At 37.2% G+C, this 23185-nt stretch overlaps 1 protein-coding gene across 4 annotated transcripts in view; it reads right to left on the bottom strand.

Moving 5' to 3' along the window:
- The window catches only part of NFATC3 (nuclear factor of activated T cells 3), a 135671-nt gene that overhangs the window by 92571 nt on the left and 19915 nt on the right, over positions 1-23185 (bottom strand). For all 4 annotated transcript variants that reach the window (XM_060650380.3, XM_060650378.3, XM_060650377.3 and 1 more), the window contains exon 2: positions 1234-2368. In XM_060650380.3, the coding sequence (XP_060506363.1) occupies positions 1234-2368 (1135 nt within the window). The remainder of the gene's footprint in view (positions 1-1233; positions 2369-23185) is intronic.

The following is a 23185-nucleotide window of genomic DNA, read 5'->3' as shown; positions in this document are numbered from 1 at the left end:
CTTTTAAGGTGTCTTCCACCAATGAAATGCTACCATTCCTACATTGCTTCATTCATTCACTGCTAGCATTCCTAAATTGCTTCTCTCAATGTCCTCAGCCTAGCTTTATTATGAAGCTCAAAGGTATTAATTTTTATTAGTCTGAAACAACTCAACTTCAACTCTCAGCTAGTTTCTACACTTGTTCTGCAGACTTAAGCAAACCCCTACAAAGATTAAGATACTTTTCAAAAGCAGAATGATAGGCTCAAAGATATCTTCAATACCATAATTCCACATATTTTTCTAAAGATCTGGATCCAGAAATAAACACTCATACCACTGAAAAAGCATTTTAAAAAAAGTTGTCTCTTCTAAACAATTATATAGACTAGACTGATTCTATAAAACAGGATTATGACAACTGAGAAGTCATTTGGAATGAGTCATGCTGTTCTTACTCCAGTTATCTAGAATTCCTTACTTGCTCTTACACTCTTACTTACTTACTTTTAAACTGTTCTCTACTCCAGCTCCTAGCTAGACTCAAAATTCAAATATATATTCATATACATACAATTATTAATATATAATATATGCATGTACATATAAATATAATTAATATGTATTATATACATTATAAAGCTAATGTATACATAAAAATTTTATTAAAAACATGTGCAAGTTAGATTGTTATTTGTAATTATTTTAGACTGGGGTAAGGCTTTCAAATATAACACAAAATCCAAAACCCATGCAGAAGACAAATTTAAATACATAAAATGTTAAAATTTCTCTACAATAAACAAGTCAAACTTATAAAATCAAAAGATAAAAAATAAATTATGAAAAGAACTTGCCACAATAAACAAATTTCATTTGTATAATAAGGTCTTAAAAATATAAAACACATGTTCCCAATTAGTATTTTTTTTGTAATTTAACTCATACTGTAATCAATGTTTTACAAAAAGCTTTTTAAATAAGAAAATTCTTTCTAGGGAATCTTCAATATAATTTATTACTATCTACAATTCATTATCTATATACTTTTAAAATGATAAGCCTAGCCTATCTGAAGGCTCTTTTAAGACTAAAGGGAAAATAAATGAAGACTTTAATTGATTTGTCTGGAAGACACTAGAAAAAAAAGGGGGGGGGGGCATCAAACCATTCCATATATATAATGCAGTCACATGCCACCAGTAACACATAAGCATGAAAAATGACCAGCAGCCATTTCCATCAACTCACCGAAATATTGGGGTGTGGCCAGGCTTTGGTTTGCTCCAGGTAAAAGGTGAAGGAACTGAAAGAAATTGGTCACCAGATGAATCTTTCTTTAAAGGATACTGAGATCCAAGGCCATCATCTACTGAAGTCTCCCGGGATGGTGATAAACTCCCTTGGTCATCTGAACAGAGCTCTAATTTTCCTGGTAGTATGGTAGCTTGATCTTCAGAAGTCTTCCTTGTTTTCAGAGGGATATCAGTCTCTACACAGTACTGAAATGGAAAAAGTGCAGGGCCAAGGCCTGATCCACCCTGGACAGAAGCATTAAGCCAGGTATCTTCTGTTACACTTCCCCTGGGGGAGTGACCAGGAGAAGGAACAGGTGAATGATGGGGTGAAAGGGACCCAGCATAACAAACCTCAGCACTGGAGTGCCGTCGCTTCCCACAGGGGGAAGTAGGCCTTGATGAGGGTCCTGAGGCTGGCCTGGGGCTCAGCCAATTCTCATCAGTAACACTAGATCTAGGAGAGTGGCAAGGAGATTGCCTGGGTGACAAGGAGTGTCCAAGTCCATATTGTTGATGCCAGGACTCTTCTCCAGGGCAACCTCCTGGTGAGCCACCAGGAGAAGTCAGAGGGGATCCAAGAGTAAATCGGGCGGCAGCTTCATTCAATTCCGAATCCACATCATCATAAATGTGTGAAAGAGATTCGCAAGAAGATGCATCTGAGAACCAGCTCCTAGAAGAGATGCTGCTGGCAGGACTAGGACTAAGGGAAGACTCCCGGTAGGATGGCTCAAGAGGAAGATAGAGATGATCTCTAGAAGGCCTTTCCAAATATTCCCTTTCTGGATCATTTATGTGTAGGTCATCTTCATGAGTATCTATTTCTTGATGACAGTTAGGAGAGATGGATGTAATTTGAATACTTGGACACTCAAAGGGTTTGGGACCACTTAAAGGGCTGTATTTAGATTCAGGAATCTCACAAGTTCCTTCATAGTTTTTGTGACCTTGGAGCTGAAACGATGGTGACAAAACAGAAGAGTGAGACGGTAATCCATGATGTGGTAAGCAAAGTGGTGAGTTTAAAGTAGATGGAGGTGGATCTACATTAAAGATGTAAATGGATGCACAATCATCTGGCTCAAGATCTATGGGGGGAAAGCAAAACAAAAACAAAAACAAAAACAAAAAAGAACAGAAAAAGAAAAAGAAAAAAATCAACAAAACAAGAAATTAGAAAATTTAGATGTATAAATTACTGGATGAGAAAGTAAATAATAATCTTGAGAGAAAAAAGTAGGACATAAAATGTGTACCATTAGCTCCACTAAGAGAATGGTATGTATGTTTTATTTACATTCAAACCACTTCTTTGCCAGCACCAACAATTTTAATTTTTTTTAAGTAATCTCTACGCCCAACATGGGGTTCAAACTCACAACCTCAAGATCAAAAGTCGCAAGCTCTGCTGACTAAGCCAGCCAGGCGCCCCGACGTGTGTTTTTTTAAAAAGTTACCTGGTTATTTCCACAGATACATGTAATTATTATATATTTATATTTGTGGTTATATATGTAATTTTTTTCTCTTCTTGTTTCCATTTTCTAAAATGAGAATCAGAAACCATCTGAAAACAAATGCTTCTATAAAAGAAATAATCATATCCATAATTCTAAAAAACATTCATAGAACTATAAAATGATATAATCACGTAAATTCAGCCTCATCTGGGGTCTGCAAGTCAAAATGGAATAAAGGATAGAACAAAGTCTTTGAAAGGTTTTTAGTTATAAGCACACACACTACTAAGTTTACTAATTAAAAGAATTACAGACTCAACTCAGAAGACCTAGATTCTATGAGCTCTTAGTCATATCATTTAACCGAAGACCTCGGTTTCCTTATAGTAATCCTAGAACTTTTCGATAAAGAAATTTTTATGATTAACAGTAGCTTTTTGCTCCACTGTCATACCATCAAGAATTTGTATCTTTTAATATAGCAGACCAGGTTGCAAGAGCCACGTGATCCCACTGGATCCTTTACCTCAATTAGAAAATAACTCATCACAGCTTTTAACTTATGATAGATTATTAAAGTAAACCTCATAACAGCAGAACTTTTAAAATGTGGTTAGTGAACACATTCAGTAAAGAGTTTTTACATGTACTAAACAACAAAACCCTCTAGGTTTAAACCCTGGCTCTGCCATTCCAAAGCTGTGCAAACTTGGACGAGTTATTTAACCTCAGTTTTCTAAGGCAGGCTTTTTTTCTATAAAATTGTCAAGAGGAGGGGATCAACATCAACTAAAACACACAAGACAATCTGAAGACAAGCAACCTAATATAATGACTAATATTTAGCAAGAACTCACTACCTGCTAATAACCTTATCTTTCCCTTTTTAAAATTTAAGATGGGTATGTTATATTATTTTTTTTAATTTTTTTTTTTTTTAACGTTTTTTATTTATTTTTGGGACAGAGAGAGACAGAGCATGAACGGGGGAGGGGCAGAGAGAGAGGGAGACACAGAATCAGAAACAGGCTCCAGGCTCCGAGCCATCAGCCCAGAGCCTGACGCGGGGCTCGAACTCACGGACCGCGAGATCGTGACCTGGCTGAAGTCGGACGCTTAACCGACTGCGCCACCCAGGCGCCCCTATTTTTTTTAATTCTGAAGTATTTCCTAATAAATTGAAACATCCTTTGAAGTACATCACTCAGTCAACTCTCTCACTCCACTTACTGAATCAAGATAAGTAAGAAGGTCAGAGCTCCAAAGAAGAAAACCCACATTTGACATTAACAAAAGGTGGAGGAAAAAGCTTTTAAAAATAAACAACTGTGGTGAGCATAGCATAATGTACAGAGATACTGAATCATTATGTTGTACATCTGAAACTAATGTAACCTTGGGTGTCAACTATATTCAAATAAAAATAAATATTAATTTAATAAACAACAAAAAGAAGAGGTTTGGGGAAAATGGGAAGTAACTTCTAGTGGATACTGGGTTTCTTTCTGTACTGATGAAAATGTTTTCATATTGACTGTAGCGATTACACTACTCTGTAAATATTGTATGGTATGTGAATTATATCCCAATAATGCAGCTATAAAAATATAAATAAAAAGCATAGCATTGTGTGCGCACACAATGCTATGCTTTTTATTTATATTTTTATAACTGCATTATTGGGATATATATATAAATTTTTATTAAATTTATTAAATTTTTATATTATTAAATATATATATATATTTAAACTTTTAAGTCAACTCTGCACCCAATGTGGGGCTTGAACTCATGACCTGGGGATCAAGAGCTTCATGTTCTACCAACTGAGCCAGCCAGGCATCCTTAATATTATGCATATTTTATCACAATTAAAAATGTTTTTTAAAAGTTAAAAACATTTGCTTCTTATCTGACTTTAAGAAAATCATAAACAAATGCTATCACCTAACAATATTTTCATGTATATATTTGTCTATATATGTATATATTTTTATAAAGCCATGGATCATAATATTTTGGAGGTTTTTTCCTAAAAAAACCTTTTATTAAAGTACAAGATACATCATAAAAGTGCACACATCATATATAGCTCAATAAACTGTCACATAGGACATACCCTATAACATTACCCTTAAAAAAAAAAAATCCTGGGGCGCCTGGGTGGTTCAGTTAAGCATCCCACTTTGGCTCAGGTCATGATCTCGCAGTTCATGGGTTTAAGCCCCACACTGGGCTCTGTGCTGACAGCTCAGAGCCTGGAGCCTGCTTCAGATTCCGTATCTCCCTCTCTCTCTCCGCCCCTCCCCCACTTGCACTGTGTGTCTCTCTCCCCTAAAAGCCCCTTTTGGCTTGCTTCCAAGTCATTACCTTTCCACCAAAAGTAACCACTATACTGACTTCTAACAGCCTAGATATGTTTTGCCTATATAACATACAACCTTGTCCTTTAATGTTTTTTATATTTTATTGAAGCTTATAAGAAATTCCTAAGCAATTTTCAAGGCCATGTAAAATGTCAAGTCAATGATCATAGCTATTTCCTACTTTTTATTTTTATAAATAATGTAGCATTGAACATGTCTATACATACAGCTTTTTCTCGTTTTGAATCCCTCTCCAAGAATAAATTCCTAAAGGTAGAGATACTAGACCTTAGGGCAACCATTTTTAGCACTCCTACTATGTAGAAACATTTGTTTTAGAAGACTTGTTTTAATATACAACATTAGGACATGAGTATCAGTTTTACTTTAGTTTCTCCAATCAGGATATTATTTTTAATTTTAATGTAATTTAAGAGTTAAATGGTTCTGTATGAAATACAATGTTCTAGGCTGCAAAAACCAGAAAACCCAATTAAAGTACCTGAAGGGAGGGGAGGGTATTTTCCAACATTAACAAGAGGTCCAAAGGTAGGATAGTCCCAGAACTGGTTATTTCATCAGTTCAACAAGGTCATCAAGAAATCAATTTCTTTGTATATTCCCATTTTGCCACTTCTGGGGTGCTAACTTTGTGCTTTTCACTTTTCAACCATATATGTGTATTTTGTTCGAAACCAGAAGCAATGTGATCATTCATTTAAAAAAACATTTTCTGAGTAGCACTATATAATGGTTCAAGGCATGTTCAAGACACTGAAAACACAAGAGTGGACAAAACAAAGTCCCCATTCTCATAGAAATTTCATTCTACGGTGAAAATTAATAAAAGGAAACTTTATTTAAAATGGAGTCAGGAGGCCAGCAGGGGGAGCTCTCACACCCTACAAGTGTGAGAATGCACAATTGCAGAATGAACGGGAAGTTAGGAACATTCCAAGCGGATACCAGTTTACCATCCCAAGGAGGAAGAAAAGCTTTTCTCCTCCCCAGGCAACCACCCAGCCAATGAGAGGCTGTCACAACTCAGCCAATGAAAAGCTAGTATACTTTGAACTCCAATTAACGTCAAAGTACTTTTCCTTTAAAACAGCCCTCCTAACTCCCCCCACTTTACTCTGTAGAAGAGCTTTCCTCTCCTTTGTTCTCAGATTTGCCTGTGGTTTTGCCATTGCTTGCTCGCCCCAAATCACAGTTCTCTGCTATTCTAAACAAACCCATTTTTGCTGGTAAAATAACTGACTGGTTGATTTTTTTTTTTTTTTTTTAAGTAGTCTTCATGCCCAGTGTGGAGCTCAATGCGGGGCTTGAACTCTCCACCCTGAGATCAAGACCCGAGGAGAGATCAAGAGGGAAGCTTAACCGACTGAGCCAATAAGCCAACCTTATTTTTTTTTAATTTTTTTTTACATTTATTTATTTTTGAGAAACAAAGTGAGACAAAGCCTCGAGTGGGGGAGGGGCAGAGAGAGAAGGAAACACAGAATCTGAAGCAGGCTCCAGACTCTGAGCAAGAGGTCAGCACAGAGCCTGATGCGGGGCTCGAGCCCACTAACTGTGAGATCATGACCTGAGCTGAAGTCAGACGCTCAACCGACTGAGCCACCCAGGCGCCCCAAGCCAACCTTATTTTTAAGGTTATGTCAGGTAGTGATATTTGCTATAAGGAAAAATCAAACAGGTAAGGAGAATAGAAGTGAGGGAAGGAGTGAAATTAATTTAGATAAGGGGGTCAGAAAAGTATTTTCTCCAATATTTGTTAAGATTTTATCCAATACCTGTGACTATTTCCCCAAAAGGATATGAGGAGCTAAGCTATACAGAAATCTATGGGAGGGGCACCTGGGAGGTTCAGTCGGTTGAGTGTTGGGACTCTTGATTCTGGCTCAGGTCACAGTCTTGCCGTCGGTGGGATTGAGCCCTGCACGGGCTCCATGCTGACAGTGCGGAGCCTCTTGGGATTCTCTTTCTCCCTGTCTCTCCTCTGTTCGTGCTCTCTCTCTCTCTCTCAAAGTAAGTAAACATTAAAAAAAAAAAAAAAAAAAAAAAGATGATGAAATCTATGGGAAAAACACTGAAAATAGGAGAAATAGCAAGTGCAAAGGTCTGGAGACAGAATTTTTGGATTTTATGAGGAAAAGCAAGGAAGCCAGTGGGAAGAGAACTGAGTGAGGGGGTACAGTTTAGGGCTGGGGATAGAGCAGCACTGACCATAAAGTGAGGTCTCATAGAAAAGTAAGGACATTACAACTGGTTTTTATTATGAGATGAGAAAATACTGGAGGGCTCTAAGCAAACAAATGACACAATCTGATATATTATACATATTTAAGAGACTATTGTAATAATCCAGATGCAAAATAATGGAGCATAGGACATGGTGGTGGTAGGCTGTAAAGGTAGAAGAAATAGTAAGAAGTGAGTTGTGGTTTCTGTTTTGTTTTGTTTTTAAGGTAAAGCTGACAGAAATTAGACTGGATGTGAGAAAGAGAGGAAAGTCAAGGATGATACCAAGGTTTAGGGCCTGAACTATTATAAGATCAGTATTCCTAATTACTGAAATGAAGAAGAAAAGTGAGATAAATGTGGGAGACAGGAAATCGAAAATCCTACTTTGGACATAAATGTGAGATGCTAATAAGCTTTCCAAGTGGAGGTATCAAGGAGACACTTCTACCTAAAGTCTCAGGTTGGCCATATAGATTTGGGAGTTATTAATCTATAAATAATATTTACGGTTATTAAGACTAGAAGAGAGGACAAGGGAGTGAATGCAGAAGGAGAAGAAAGCAGGCAACTGAGGCATAGGAGATTCCAAGTTTAGGGATCAGGGAGACAAAAATGAGGAAGGAGAAGGGACAGTCACCTAAATGGAAGAAGAATCAAAAGAGGGAGGCATCCCAGAAACCAAGCGCTCACTCATTCAACAACTATTTATAATGTCATTATTTTCTAGCAACTGTTCCATATGCTAGATATCTGGAATAGTAAATGAATAGTAAATAATATATAAGCAGATAATAAGACATGCATGGTCCCTGCCCTCATAAAGTATACAATCTCAGAGGAGATTGACAAAAACACAAATTAAACACTGAAACTACTACTAGGTGATAGAAATTTCAGAGACTAAAGAAGGAACATATTTTACAGAAAGTACAGGGAAGGCTTTTTGAGAAGGTGGTATATTAGCTAAAACCTAAAAGATTAATAGGAACCAGAAAGAAATGAAAAGGGGGGTGAGTATGGGCAGGCATAGGTGGAGAACACAAGGAGACAGTATAAGCAAACACTGAGTCAGATATTACCTTAGCTTCTTTGAGGAAGTGGAAGTCCCAATATGTGGCTAGAGCTAACAATAGAAGGAGGAGAACTGAAAAGCAGTAGAACGTAGAATGATCACGGTAAGAAGTGTAAATTTTATTCCAAGGATAATGGAAACCATCAGTTTTAAAAGGGGAGTGACAAGATCTCTATTATATTTGAGAATAAGGGACCACTACTTATCTAGTACCTAGAAAGTTCCTGATGTTTATTGGAAGGTCTATATAAAAGACCTTCTAATATAATTGGAAGGTCTATATAATATATTTGTTAAAATTGTTGTCTTAAATGTCTTAAAGCATTGCAGAGATCTGAATACAAAATTTGGGAGAGTGAGGTTTTATCTTCTTCCCAAGTATCACCAAAGCCCCAGCTCTGGAAAAATATGGGCATCTGCTATAATCTCTCCACAATAAATAATTCTAGGTCCAGATTTCCAACTGTAGAATTCTCAAATTCATGGTGCTTCAGAAATTTGACCATCTCAAGGCTTATTTGCTCTGTTCCTTCAGCCATCACAGGACCCCACACAAGAATGTGGTAATATACAATGTCTTACAAGGGTTGGCAAAATATAGCCCATGGACCACACCTAGCCTCCACCTGTTTCTGTACAGCCTACAAGCTAAGAAGAGTTTCAAATGCTTGGGGAAAAAAAATCAAGTAATACTGTTTCAATGACACATAAAATGATATGAAGTTCGAATTCTGATGTCCACAAATAAGGTTTATTGGAACATATTCATATTCATTCGCTTATGTATGGTCTATGGGTACTCTGCTACTACATGGGTAGAGCTGAGCAGCTGTGAGAAATGACTGCTTCCCACTGCTACTTGGTGAGCTAACAAAACTGCAGTGACACAGTTCTAACTTAACAGCATTTTGAGTGCAATGCATATTGATGTACTGCAACACTGTTTTAAACTTAGCAGTACACACCTATAAAATCAAAACAGGACAGAGAAAAGGGGACTTCAAATTGAAATCCCACTTCTAAGGCACATTGGAATGTGGGTTATTTTGTTATCAAATTAAATGGCAAAGCATTATGTTTATCATGCAATGACATTATGGCTGTGCTCTAAGAGTACCTTATTCATCAGCATTACTGCATTAATACACCCAACCACACAGAAAATACACCCAAACACAAAATACACCCAACCCACAGAAAAACTAGAAGAAAAATTAGAGGGGCACCTGGGTGGCTCAGTCAGTTAAGCATCCAACTTCAGCTCAGGTCATGATCTCACACTCCGTGAGTTCAAGCCCCACATAGGGCTCTGTGCTGACAGCTCAGAGCCTGGAGCCTGCTTCGGATTCTGTGTCTCCCCCTCTCTCTGCCCCTCCCCTGTTCATGCTCTGTGTTTCTCTGTCTCAAAAATAAATAAAAACATTTAAAAAAAAAAGAAAAATTAGAAAACAAAAACAAAAATAATACCTTATCACAAGAGGATTTCTTCACAAAAATAAGGAAAAATGAGGCTGCAACCAAAAAACATTTCTGAATGACTCATTTGTTAGCCAACTGCACTAATGGTAATTTATTTAAATTGAATGCAACAACTGAAGAAACCAGCTCAGAGAAAATAAACTTGTATTAGCCTTTCAGCAAGAATGGTTGATTTAAAAATTGAGAATGTTGTAGCAACATCAATAGGCAATTACAAAACAAGGCAAATGGTTTTCAAGTGGTTTTCTCTAGGTCCTGATGTGTAACCAGATGTTACAGATTCAATTACTATTTATTTAAAGAGTCAAGGCAAAACTTAAAAGTGACTGAGGAATTAGCCTCTATGAATAGTCGGCATGGAACACCTTCAGGCAAGAATACTTCTGAAAAAGTTGAGAAAACAATAGTTTTAGTACAACTTAAATGGACCCTGTTAGGATATATAATAACTGTTGGTGGTAAAAATACATATGAGAATACTATGATAATAATACTATGCAAAATTAACACCACCAAATTAGACAATGTAGAACAAATGAGCAAATTCTTACAAACACACAAATTACCAAAACAGACTCAGAAGAAATAGGAAAATCTCAACAGACCTATACCAAGTAAAGATATTGAACTGGTAGCCAAAAAATCTCCCAACAAAAAAGTCCAAAACAAAATGGCGTCACAGGTGAACTCTACCCAACATTTAGAGAACATTCCACGAGACTACCCTATTACCAAAGCAAGACAACGATATAAGAATACTACAGACCTGGGGTGCCTGGGTGGCTCCAGTCAGTTAGGTGTCCAACTCTTGATATCAGCTCAGGTCGTGATCTCGCAGTCGTGGGATCATCCTGCTTAGGATTCTCTCTCTTTCTCTCTCTACCCCTCCCCTGTGCGATCGTGCTCTCTCTCTTGTTCACTCTCTCTCAAAATAAATAAACTTAAAAAAAAATACTACGGACCCTATCTCTTATGAATATAGACCTAAAAATCTTCAACAAAATACTAACAAACCAAATCTAACAGCATATTTTTTTTTAATGGAATTTAGCCCAGGAATACGAGGGTGATTTGACATTTGAAAATTAATTACTAGAATGAAGGAAAAAAACATGATTGAATTGATACAGAAAAAACATTTTACAAAATTCAACACTCTTTCATGATAAAAGAAAAAAAAAAACTTAGCAAATTAGGAACAGAAGGGAACTTCCTTAAAAATGATCAAGGGATTTATGAAAACGCCAAAACTAACATCTTGCTTATTAGTGAAAATTGAAAGCTTTTTCCCTAAGATCAAGAACAAGACAACAATGCCACTTTCATCAGTGCTATCCAACATTGCACTGGAAGTCCCAGCCAGAGCAATTAGGCAATAAAAAGAAATAAAAGGCATCCAAATTGGAAAGGAAGAAGTAAAACTATCTCTTTGCAGATGGCATGATTCTATATATAGAAAATCCCATAGAATCCACAAAACACAACTAGAGCTAACAAACAAATTCAGGAAAGTTGCAAGGTAGAATATCAACACATAAAATTCAGTTTCGCTTCTATACACCAACAAGGAACAATCCAAAAAGTAAATTAAGAAAATAATTCTATTCACAAAACCTCCAAAAGAATACAGTACTTAGGAATAAATTTATGTGTACACTAAAAACTACACAATATTGCTATAAGAAATTAAGGAATTAAATAAATGGTAAGAATTCCTCCCTTTTTTTTTTTTTTTTTTTTTTTTGACAGAAAGAGACAGCATAAGCAGGTGAGGGGCAGAAGGGAGAGAGACAGTATCCCAAACGGGCTCCACATCCAGCTCAGAGCCCAACATGGGACTAGATCCCAAGACCATGAAATCAGGACAGAAGCTGAAATCATGAGTCAGATGCTTATCCAACTGAGCTACCCAGGTGCCCCAGTGGTTAAGAATTCCCTTGTTCAGGGATTGGAAGATATTCTTGACACTGAAATATTCCACAAAGCAATCTACAGTCAATGCAATCTCTACCAAAATTTCAACGGCTTTTTCTGCAGAAACAAGAAAACTAATGCTCAAATTTATATGGAATTGAAAGAGGCTCGGAACAGCCAGAACAACATTGAAAAAGCAAAAGCAAAAGGATTCCCACTTCACAACTCAAAACTTACTACAAAGCAACAGTAATCAAAACTGTGGTATTGGTATAAGGATAAACACATAGACTAATGGAAGATAAAAGAGTCCAGAAAAAAACCAAAATATCTATGGTCAATTTGATTTTTTAAGATGATTAAATGGGAAAAGAATAGTTCCTTCAACAAGTGGTGCTAGGACAACCGGATAACTACATACAAAAGAATGAAGTTGAACCCCACCTCACACCACATACATAAATTAACTCAAAATGGATCAATGACATAAATATAAGAGTTAAAACCATAAAACTCTGAGATGAAAACATAGGTGTACACCTTCATGACCTTGGATTTGGCAAAAGTTTCTTAGATTTGATATTAAAAGCAGGAGCAATAAAAGAAAAACTGGATGAAATGGACTTCACAAAAATGAACTTTTGTGCATCAAAAGATACTATCAAGAGAATAAGAGGGTTCCTGGGTGGCTCAGTTGGTGGTCTGTCCGACTCTTGATTTTGGCTCAGGTCATGATCTCACAGATCATGAGGTCGAGCCCTGTATTGGGTTCTACGCTGACAGAGCCAGTGTGGAACTTACTTGGGATTTTCTCTTTTCTCTCTCTGCCCCTCCCATGCACATGTGCATGCACACTCCCTCTCCCTCTCCAAATATATAAACCTTAAAAAAAAAAAAAAAAAAAAAAAAAAAGGACAACCCTTACTTAGCCATAAAAAGAATGAAATCTTGCCATTCATACCTAGAGGGTATTATGTTCAGTGAAAAAAAGGGAAAGACAAATACCATACAATTTCACTTATATGTGAAATCTAAAAATCAAAACAAACAAAAACCAGGAAAAGACTCATAAATAGCGCGAACAAACTGGTGGTTGCCAGAAGGGAGAAGGGAGAAGGCGGAGGGATGGGCAAAATAGATGAAGGGGATTAAGAGGTACAAACTTCCATAAAATAAATTAAGTCACAAGAATGAAAAGTACAACATAAGGAATATAGTTAATAATACTGTAATAACATTATTTAGTGACAGAGTAATTGTACTTATGTGGTGAACATGAGGTAATGTACAGAATTGTGGAATCACTATGTTGTACACCTGAAATTAACATAACACTGTATGTCAACTCTACTTCAATAATAAAAACTTCTAAATAAATATTTAAAAAACAGTTCTTGAAAAATGCCAGACCCAACAAGCCCCTCTGCAGATGATTTTCTGTAATAATGACATTTTCCCTTCAAAACTTGATTTCCTCCATATATTAAAAAAGAAGGGTACTTGTGTGGCTCAGTCAGTTGAGCGTCCAACTTCAACTCAGGTCATGATCTCACAGTTCGTGAGTTCAAGCCCTGTATCAGCCTCCCTGCTGTCAGTGCAGAGCCCGCTTCGGATCTTCTGTGCCGCCCCCCCACTCAAAATAAACATTTAAAAAAAAATTAAAAATCTGAAAATTGACAGTGGGGGGGTGAGACAACCCAGAGAATGAAAGAAATTACTTGCAAATAATATATCTGATAAGGGGTAAGTATCCAGAATATATACAGAACACTTACAGCTCAAAAACAAAAAGACAACACAATTTTTAAAATGGGCAAAGGACTCAAACAGACATCCCTCCAAAGAAGATATGTAAACTGCCAACAAGCACAAGAAAAGATGTTCAACACTGGTCATGTAAATCAAAACCACAACAAGACACTATGACACACTCGCCAGGATGGCTTTAATTTAAAACAAACAAAAAAACAATGCTGATGAGGAAGCAGAAAAATGGGAATCCTCATATATTAAGTGGCAATGTAAAAATGGTATAGCCACTGTGGAAAACAGTTTGACAGTGCCTCAAAAAGTTAAACACACGGGGCACGTGGGTGGCTCAGTTGGTTAAGCGTCCGACCTCGGCTCAGGTCATGATCTCATAGTTTGTGAATTCAAGCCCTACATAGGGCTCCATGATGACAGCTCGGAGTCTGGAGCCTGCTTCAGATTCTGTGTCTCCCTCTCTCTCTGCAACTCCCCTGCTCATACTCTCTCTCTCCCTCTCTCACTCAAAAAAATAAACATTGGGGGAAAAAAAAGGTAAACACAGAATTAGCATAGGACCCAGAAATTCCACCTCTAGGTATATGCCCGAGAAAGCAAATGTACAGTCTTCATAGAAGCTTGTACACAAATGTTTACAGCAACATTATTCATAATAGCCAACAGGCAGAAACAACCCAAATGTCCATCAATGGATAAATAGGGAAGCAAATTATGGTGCATACAAACAATGGAAGCCATAAAAAGGAATCAAGTATTCACAGATGTGCAACCTGGATGAACATGGAAAACATTCCCAAAAAAATCACATATTGTATGATGTCTTTTATATGATGTACCCAGAATAGGTAAATCATGCAGACACAAAGCAGATTAGAGGTTACCAGAGGATGCAGGGAGAAGGAAATGGGGAGTGATGACTTAATGGCTATGGGGTGTTTTTAAGGGTGATGAAAAAGTTTTGAAACTAAAGAGAGCTGTGGTTGTACAACATTGTAAATATACTAAATACCATTTAATTGTATACTTTAAAATAGTTCATTATATACTTTAGAATGGTTAATTGCATGTTGTGTAAATTTTACCTCAATAACAACAAAAATAAATAGAACTGCCAGAGAACTGAAGACATACATTTGCCCATTCCCTACTGAAACTCCACGGAATGATAGTAAAGGATATTTTTTAAGGGTATAAATTCACACAGACACACACACAAAAAACATTAAGTCATAGCAACAAAACTTTTAGAAGCTGGAATGCAGAGCACATAGTAACTGATTTAGCATATGAAAACTGTGAACACTGATTCCCAACAAAGAACTCTAAACACTCAGGAAATGAACTACCAGGTACTTCCAGTGAAGGCAAAAATGAAAACAAGATTGGCACAAAGTTTAATGAGTCACTAACCTTCCCAATTTCCCAAACCACCTCACTTTGGGCTCCTGGATGACTGTCTCCCTAGGCAGAACACTGGAGACTTTCTGAAGGGGTAAAACAGAAGGAGAAAGAGAACCAGGGTAACCATACTGGAAACAGAGTTGATGAAATAAAAGTCTCTCTAAAACTTGCATATTAAAGCCCCCAACACTCTTTTCTCCCTTGGCTCACAGTACAATGTGCTTATACTCTGCAAGCAATAAATGAAATTCTTCTCTTGGGAACCTCATTAACCTAAGAGAAAAGACTTACAGTCAATGACATCACAAGGTAACCTAGTAAAAACTCCTACAATGAGGCCTGTAAGTTAACAAGTGCCACTTCTAAGCACAAAATTGCTATTAAGGTTTGGTGCCTCTTTTTTGTTTAAGATTTTATTTTAAGTAACCTCTACACCCAACGTGGGGTAACCTCAAATAACCCCAAGACAGACTCCCACACCACCAACTGAGCCAGCCAGGTGCCCACTGATGCCTCATTTTTTTTTTTTTTTTAATTTTATTTTATTTTTTATTTTTTTTTGGGACAGAGAGAGACAGAGCATGAACGGGGGAGGGGCAGAGAGAGAGGGAGACACAGAATCGGAAACAGGCTCCAGGCTCCGAGCCATCAGCCCAGAGCCCGACGCGGGGCTCGAAGTCACGGACCGCGAGATCATGACCTGGCTGAAGTCGGACGCTTAACCGACTGCGCCACCCAGGCGCCCCAACCTCATTTTTTAAAATAAGCAGATAGCCACAGATCATGGAATATCTGAGAAAAGGTTCAACGATGAATAAAGAGGCAAAAAGAGAAGTGGGGGGAAAGGCTATGCAGTAAGATGGAAACCTCAAAAATAAGAACAAAACCTACCCTCAATAACCTCAAAGAAGAAACAAGATACTGTAACCTTGAAACAAGAACATGTGCTTATTTAAAAGATGAAATAAGAGCCCCTAGGAATGAAAGCAAATTGAAGTCTCCAAGAAAAACTGAAAGATCAAGTTGAAGAAATTCTCCAAAGAATTAAGCAAAGAGAAAAATAGGAAATAGGAAAGAACATTAGAATCTGTCCAAGATTAGAATCTCAGAGTTGAAACTTCAAGTTCCAATAGAAGAGAATACAAAATGAAGAGTAGGGGCACCTGGATGGCTCAGTCAGTTAAGCATCCAAGTCTTGATATCAGCTGAGGCTGTGATCTCACAGTCATGTGATCGAGAGCCTGCTTAGGATTCTCTCTTTCCCTCTCCCCAGCTCAGCATGTGCGCATGTAAGTGCTCTCTCTCTCTCAAATAAATAAACATTAAAAAAAGAAGAAGTAAGAAAGAAAATGAAGAGGAAGAAATAAAGGATCACTAAAGGTCAGATAAAAACAGATCCATACTAATGCACATTATCATGAAATTTCAGAACACAAATGACAAACAGAAGAATCTAAAAAACTGGGAGAGAACAGGTTATACATGAAGAATTAAGAATCAGAATTTCATCAGACTTCTCAAAAGTAACAATGGATCCCAGAAGAAAGTGGAAAGTAGTACCTCAAAAATTTGAGAAAATATTATATCTAATGTAGAATTCTACAGCCAGCAACAATTAAGTGTGACAGGAGAACAAAAACATCTTAAAATATGCTTCCCATTGGAGTGCCTGTGTGGCTCAATCAGTTGAGAGTCCAACTCTTGATTTCAGCTGGGGTCATGAGATCAAGCCCTGCATTGGGCTCTGAGCTGAGCATGCCGTCTGCTTAAGATTCTCTCTCCCTCTGCCTCTCTCCCCCGCTCATGCTCTTTCTCTCTCTAAAATAAAAAAATTATTAAAAAATTAAAAAAATATACACCTCCCATCACCTTCAGTAAGCTACTGGAGGAAGTACTCTACTAAAAAGAGTGCAAAGTAACAAGCAAAAGGAGAACATGTCCAAGAAACAGGTGATCCAACACAACAGAAACGCAAAGAAAAGGCACTACTCAAGATGACAGAGGAGATCTCAGAATGACATGTACAACAGCCTGGTTAACAACCATTCCAGATTACAAAAGTTCAGAAGGTTCTGAGAGAGAAATCTCCAAGAAAATAACAGACTAATTAATGTATTTACAAGTACTGAGATTGAGATTAAAGCACCAGGAAGAGACTTTAGGAACAAATTAGCATAAAAGTACACAGAACTTTAACAACAACAATCATTAACTCTAGAAACAATAACAAATTGTACAAGGAAAGGAAATAATAGTATACTATAATGACTTGACTGTGAATAGCACAATATATAGTTATAATATAAACAATATTAATTTAACCACAATTATGATACAACCACATTGAAGAATGAGAAATGAGCCCATTGTAATTGGGAATGACTGTGTGCTAAAACTTCATTTTCCATAATGGGAAGTCAATAGAAAATGACTAAAACTGAAAAATCAACAAATTGCTGTGCTGTATGTATGTATGTAAATACCAAAAGAAACTGATGCAAGGGAAAAAGGCAAGGTAGAGGCAGAATCAAGGAACTACTTTTATCCAGAATTAGCTTTACTGAACAATTTGATTCTTTTTTTTATAATTTTTTTTTACATTTATTATTTTTGAGAAACAGAGTGAGACAAAGCATGAGCAGGGGAGGGGCAGAGAGAGAAGGAGACACAATCCGAAGCAGGCTCCAGACTCTGAGCAAGCAGTCAGCACAGAGCCTGATACCGGGCTCAAACCCACGAACTGTGAGATCATGACCTGAGCTGAAGTCGAACGCTCAACCAACTGAGCCACCCAGGCGCCCCTGAACAATTTGATTCTTTAAACAAAGGCATGTATATCACTTTGATAATACTTGTAATAACTAAAAAAAGAAATAGTACTCTGTAAGAAAAATGAGAGTTAACAAGCTATTTATGGGCTAAATTCAAAACTCAACCCGTTAAGTATCTGACATGGGCTCAGGTCATGATCTCATGGTTCCTGGGTTCAAGCCCTGTGTCGGGCTCTGTGCTGATAGCTCAGAGCCTGGAACCTGCTTCAGATTCTCTTTGCCTCTCCCCCAACTGTGCTCTGTCTCTCTTTCTCTCTCTCAAAAATAAATAAACATTAAAAAAAAATTTAAGGGAAAATTATGTTGAAAATGAGATTATATTAGCACAGCTAGAATATGAAAAAATAATGCAAAGAAGAGAAAGTGAACTAATTTATACCTCAAATTCATTAAGCAAAGGAAATCCACTTTATTCTAGAACATATTAAGAAGCAGTATGCTAGAATGAATGTGGAATTTTACACAGGTACTTAATTATACTATATCCCACCAAAGCAGGAAGAAAATACTTACTGAGTTGTTTTTTTTTTTTTAATGTCTGTTTATTTTTGAGAGAGGGAGAGAGAGCATGAGTGGGAGAAGGGCAGAGAGAGAAGGAGACAAAGAATCTGAAGTGGGCTCTGTGCTGACAGCAGAGAGCTCGACACGGGGCTTGAACCCACGAACCGTGAGATCATAACCTGAGCGGATGTCAGACACTTAACCAACTGAGCCACCCAGGCATACCTTGAGAAGAGTTTTAAAAAGCAAAGGATTCCCTATCTTTAGGTTCCATCACTGCTAAAAACAAACAAACAAAAAATAGTAACAATGAACAATTGCTCAAAGGAATTCTCACATGAAAAGAAAAAACCAGGAGAATCATTTAGCACTATTACACTTGATTACAGGGACACAGTCAACAATGAAGAAATGATGCTGCAATGACAGCTGAACATCCACATACAGGAAAAAATAAGTAAGGTCAATTTATAGTCATCTAAGAAAATACAGAATATATACTAGAATGATTTTGTAAAAAAAAAAAAAAAAAAACCAGAACAATTTAATTTTTTCCTAAAATAGCCATTATAGTGGGCTATGAGAAGAAAACAATTAGGAGAAAATCAAATCTACCTAGATTATAACAATAAGCCTTTGTTTGAATCCATCACATATGATATTATGACCAACAGGGCAAGAAATCATGGTAGCAATTAAGTACATAAATTGTTTTGGAAACAGTGAGTGACCCATAGATATCAACTTGTCCTTTTCAAATTACTTATGAATAAATAATATATATTCATGTTTCCAAATATTATAGTACAGTAAAACCTTAGATTGCGAGTAACTTGTTCCGTGAGTGTTCCACAAGACGAGCAAACATTTCTAATAAATTTTAACTTGATAAACGAGCGATGTCTTGCAATACAAGTCTTAAGTGATGCCCAATGTCACATGATCACAACTGAGCCAATGGTTCTTGAAATTTGCTTTGAAACAAGTGCTTTGGATTACAAGCATGTTTCTGGAACAAATTATGCTTGCAAACCAAGGTTTTGCTGCATTTGTAATAACTATACATAATGGCATGGGAACTACTATAGAAGACAAAATTCTAAATGACTATGAAAAACTATGGCAAAATTTCCAAAAAGCAAAGAGAAAGCAACAGTCATAGAATTATGATTACAACATAAATACAGACTACAGTAAGACCACATTAGACAAAAAATGGATTGTGTATCATTTAGAAGGTAGTGTAGGCTAACACACAAGTCAAAGGTGAGGGGGAATCAAAAGAGAAAAACACAATGAAGAACAGTGACTCAGGCACCACCTGGGTGGCTGGCTCAGCTGAGCGTCCAACTTCAGCTCAGGTCATGATCTCACGGTTGGTAGGTTCAAGTCCCACATTGGGCTCTGTGCTGACAGCTCAGAGCCTGGAGCCTGCTTCAGATTCTGCCTCTTCCTCTCTCTCTGCCCCTGCCCTGCTAGCACTCTGTCTCTTAAAAGTGGATAAACATTAGAAAGAAACAAAGAAAGAAAGAAAGAAAAAGAAAGAAAGAAAGAAACAAAGAAAGAAAGAAAGAAAGAAAGAAAGAAAGAACGAATGAACACTGACTCTGGAGTCAAATATACCACTTACTAGGCACCTTTACCTTCATCAAGTTAATTAATCTGAGTTTCAATTCCCTTATCAGCAGATAAGGATAATATCTACACTGAAAGGTTGTTTTAAGGATTTTGGACAATCTGTATCAATACCTGCCATTGTAGCTGGAACAGACATCAAATAAATGTTTATATATATAAAATATGTTGAATATATGGGTAACATTTAACAGAACAGAAGTATATCTGGTTCTCAAATAATCTATGTATTACTATTGACTATAATTTTTAAGTCAACAATAGAGTTGCATTATTTAAAAAACAGCACATTATCAGAGAATAATAAAAGCATAATACATGAACTTTAAAAGTAGTCCTCTACTTAGGGGTGCCTGGGGGGCTAAGCATCCAACTCTTGATTTTGGCTCAGGTCATGATGTCAAGGTGGTGAGATAGACCTAGGGTCCAGCTCCCTGCTGGGCATGGAGCCTGCTTAAAATTCTCTCTCTCCCTGTGCCCCTCCTCTACTCTCATGTACTCTTTTTCTCTCAAATAAAAAATAAAAATAAAAATAAATGTAGTCATCTAATAAACCACATCAGTAAGTCCTTTACCATAGTGACACAAATGCTGACCGATATGCTTCCAAGATCCATGATTTCCAAAAAAAAATGTCATGTACTATATAGTCCCTCCATTTCTCCCAAAACCAGCATTCTCTTTTAGATACCATTTCTTTTCTTAATCCTTTATTACTTCACACTTTTCCCCTAGACATCAGGCTACCAACAAGGATGACACCTCCCACCAGACCCCTCTCTGGTCTTAATCTCTTAACAGAAGAGATCCTCCATCCCCAGCTCTCAAACTTAAGGCTAATTCCTTTGAGGACACTGCTTCTCTGGAAGTCACTGTAGTGTACAGCTGTTCATTCACCAATTCTCAAATGTGTACTCTGGGGCCGCTCTCTCAAGTACTCCCACACATCACTTTCAGTTTTTGGAACATTTCTTAACAGTCTTAGGAAGGCCCACACCATCCAGCTAAATCACCTTCCATCTGTTATTACCATTATCTTATGTCCTCTAAGTCACTGGCATCTGACACAGGCTCCCTGTATACTCCAAGTCTACTTGACCCTGGGCATCTTCAACAGTCAAGTCCCTCACCATCACCTCAGTTCAGCATCCAACTCCCAAGAACATAACTTGGACTTTGACGTTGCCAGGGCCCATTTGGTTACTATAATATTAAAACTCTAAAATTCCTATCTCTGACCACTATCCCTAACCATTCTTCACTCTGTCTCTTACTTCATTACACCGTGTTATCTCACCTACATGCACAGTCTCTTAACCCCTCCCCTTTCTCTCAATCTGTCTTTCATCTCCTGGCTTTACTTATTACCTTATCTAGTCTATATCTCAAATTCCATCACTTCAACTGCCTTCTTCCAGGCAGCGCATTTCCATCCACTCTTTAACCTTCCACCCAGCAAATTTCAGCCCAGAATCAATCCACTCATCTTTTTCTGTTATTACACACAAGCAGGGGGGATAGATGGGGTGAGGTGGCACATAAGCAGGGGGGATAGGTGGGATGAGGTGGTTGGAACAGGACAACAACCATCCAGACTGGTAGAAACACAAACAGCAGATAGCAGAGACGCACTCAAAAATATATGATCTCTACAAACATCTATATTTACCCTTTTCATTGTTTTCTTTCTCAGAAAAAAGTGACCTGTCTCCCAGATAAAGCTACTCTTCTCCATCTATGCTCTAAATTCTATTCCCTAAGTCCCATCAGTTATCTTCACTTTCATAGCTGTAATCTTCACATTCTCTCCACTGGCTACTTCCTTCAGTCTGTCAGTTCCTTTAAAAAGTTTCCCTGAGATCGGAATTCTTCAGGGTCTTCACTCTTCTTCACAGTCTAAAACACTGTTCTCAAGACTAGGCAATTTTGTCCCCAGGGAAATGTGACAATGTCTGGAGGCATTTTTGGTTGTGACAGCTGAAGGAGTACTACTGGCAAATAGCAAGTAGAGGCCAGGGATGCTGCAATGCACAATTCAGCTCCCTAAAACAAAGAATTATCCAGTCTAAAATGTCAACAGTGCCAAAGCTGAGAGACCCTGCTCTAAAAACTACACTTCAGAAAGAGTTGTATACTGTTACTGTCTCCATTTCCTTGTTTTTCAGTGTTATCTGGCTTCCATGCACTCTAACACTTCTTAACACAGCTAATTTTTATCCATCTCCCTGAAGAAGTAGATATTTACCCCTTCTCCTTCCTAAAATCTTCTACTTGAAAAGCAGCAATGAAGACATGAAAGCAAAAAATAAATGAAACAGAAAATAGAGAAAAATAAATGAAACCAAAATATGATGCTTTGAGAAGATCAAGTAAACTAAAAACTTATGTTTACACAAAAACCCGTGTGTAACTCTGTACAGATTTATTCATATTTGCCTAAATCAGGAGGAACCAGGATGTTTTCCGAAGGATGAATGTATAAACTAACTCTGGTACATATATAATGGAATACTTCATAGTGATTAAAAATAACTAGCTATTGATTCATACGATGATATGGATGAATCTTAAATGCATTTTGCAAAGTGAAAAAAACTAGACATAAAGGAAGAGGGAGTGACTACAAAGAGGACTCATGGGAGAATTTTTAAGATGAGGAAATGTTATATGGTAATGGGGTAAAGAATATGTAACTCTATGCATTTGTCAAAACTCAGAACTGTACATCACAGAGAATGAACTTTAATGAATGCAGACCTTTTAAAAAACCAACCAGGAGTTTGGGGAGTTCCAGGATAGAATACACACAATGTAAAAAGAATGTACTGTATACAGCATATGCTATAACCTCAAAAAAGTAGCCATAATATAGAAATAACTTTTCCAACTCAACAACAAAAACTCAATTTTATTAAAAAAAAATTTTTTTTTAACATTTATTCATTTTTGAGAGGGAGGCAGAGGGGCAGAGAGAGAGGGAGACACAGCATCCAAAGCAGGCTCCCAGCTCTGAGCTGTCAACACAGAGCCCAATGTGGGGCTCGAACCCATGAACCATGAGATCATGACCTGAGCTGAAGTCGGAAGCTTAACCAACTGAGCCACCCAGGCACCCCAAGACAACTCAATTTTATTTTACTTTATTTTATTTTATTTTATTTTATTTTATTTTATTTTATTTTAACGTTTATTTATTTTTGAGACAGAGAGAGACAGAGCATGAACGGGGGAG

This window comes from Panthera onca, chromosome E2 (assembly GCF_046562875.1).
Source record: "Panthera onca isolate mPanOnc1 chromosome E2, mPanOnc1 haplotype 2, whole genome shotgun sequence".
Lineage (NCBI taxonomy): Eukaryota > Metazoa > Chordata > Mammalia > Carnivora > Felidae > Panthera > Panthera onca.
This window is presented reverse-complemented; position numbering and strand designations above follow the sequence as displayed.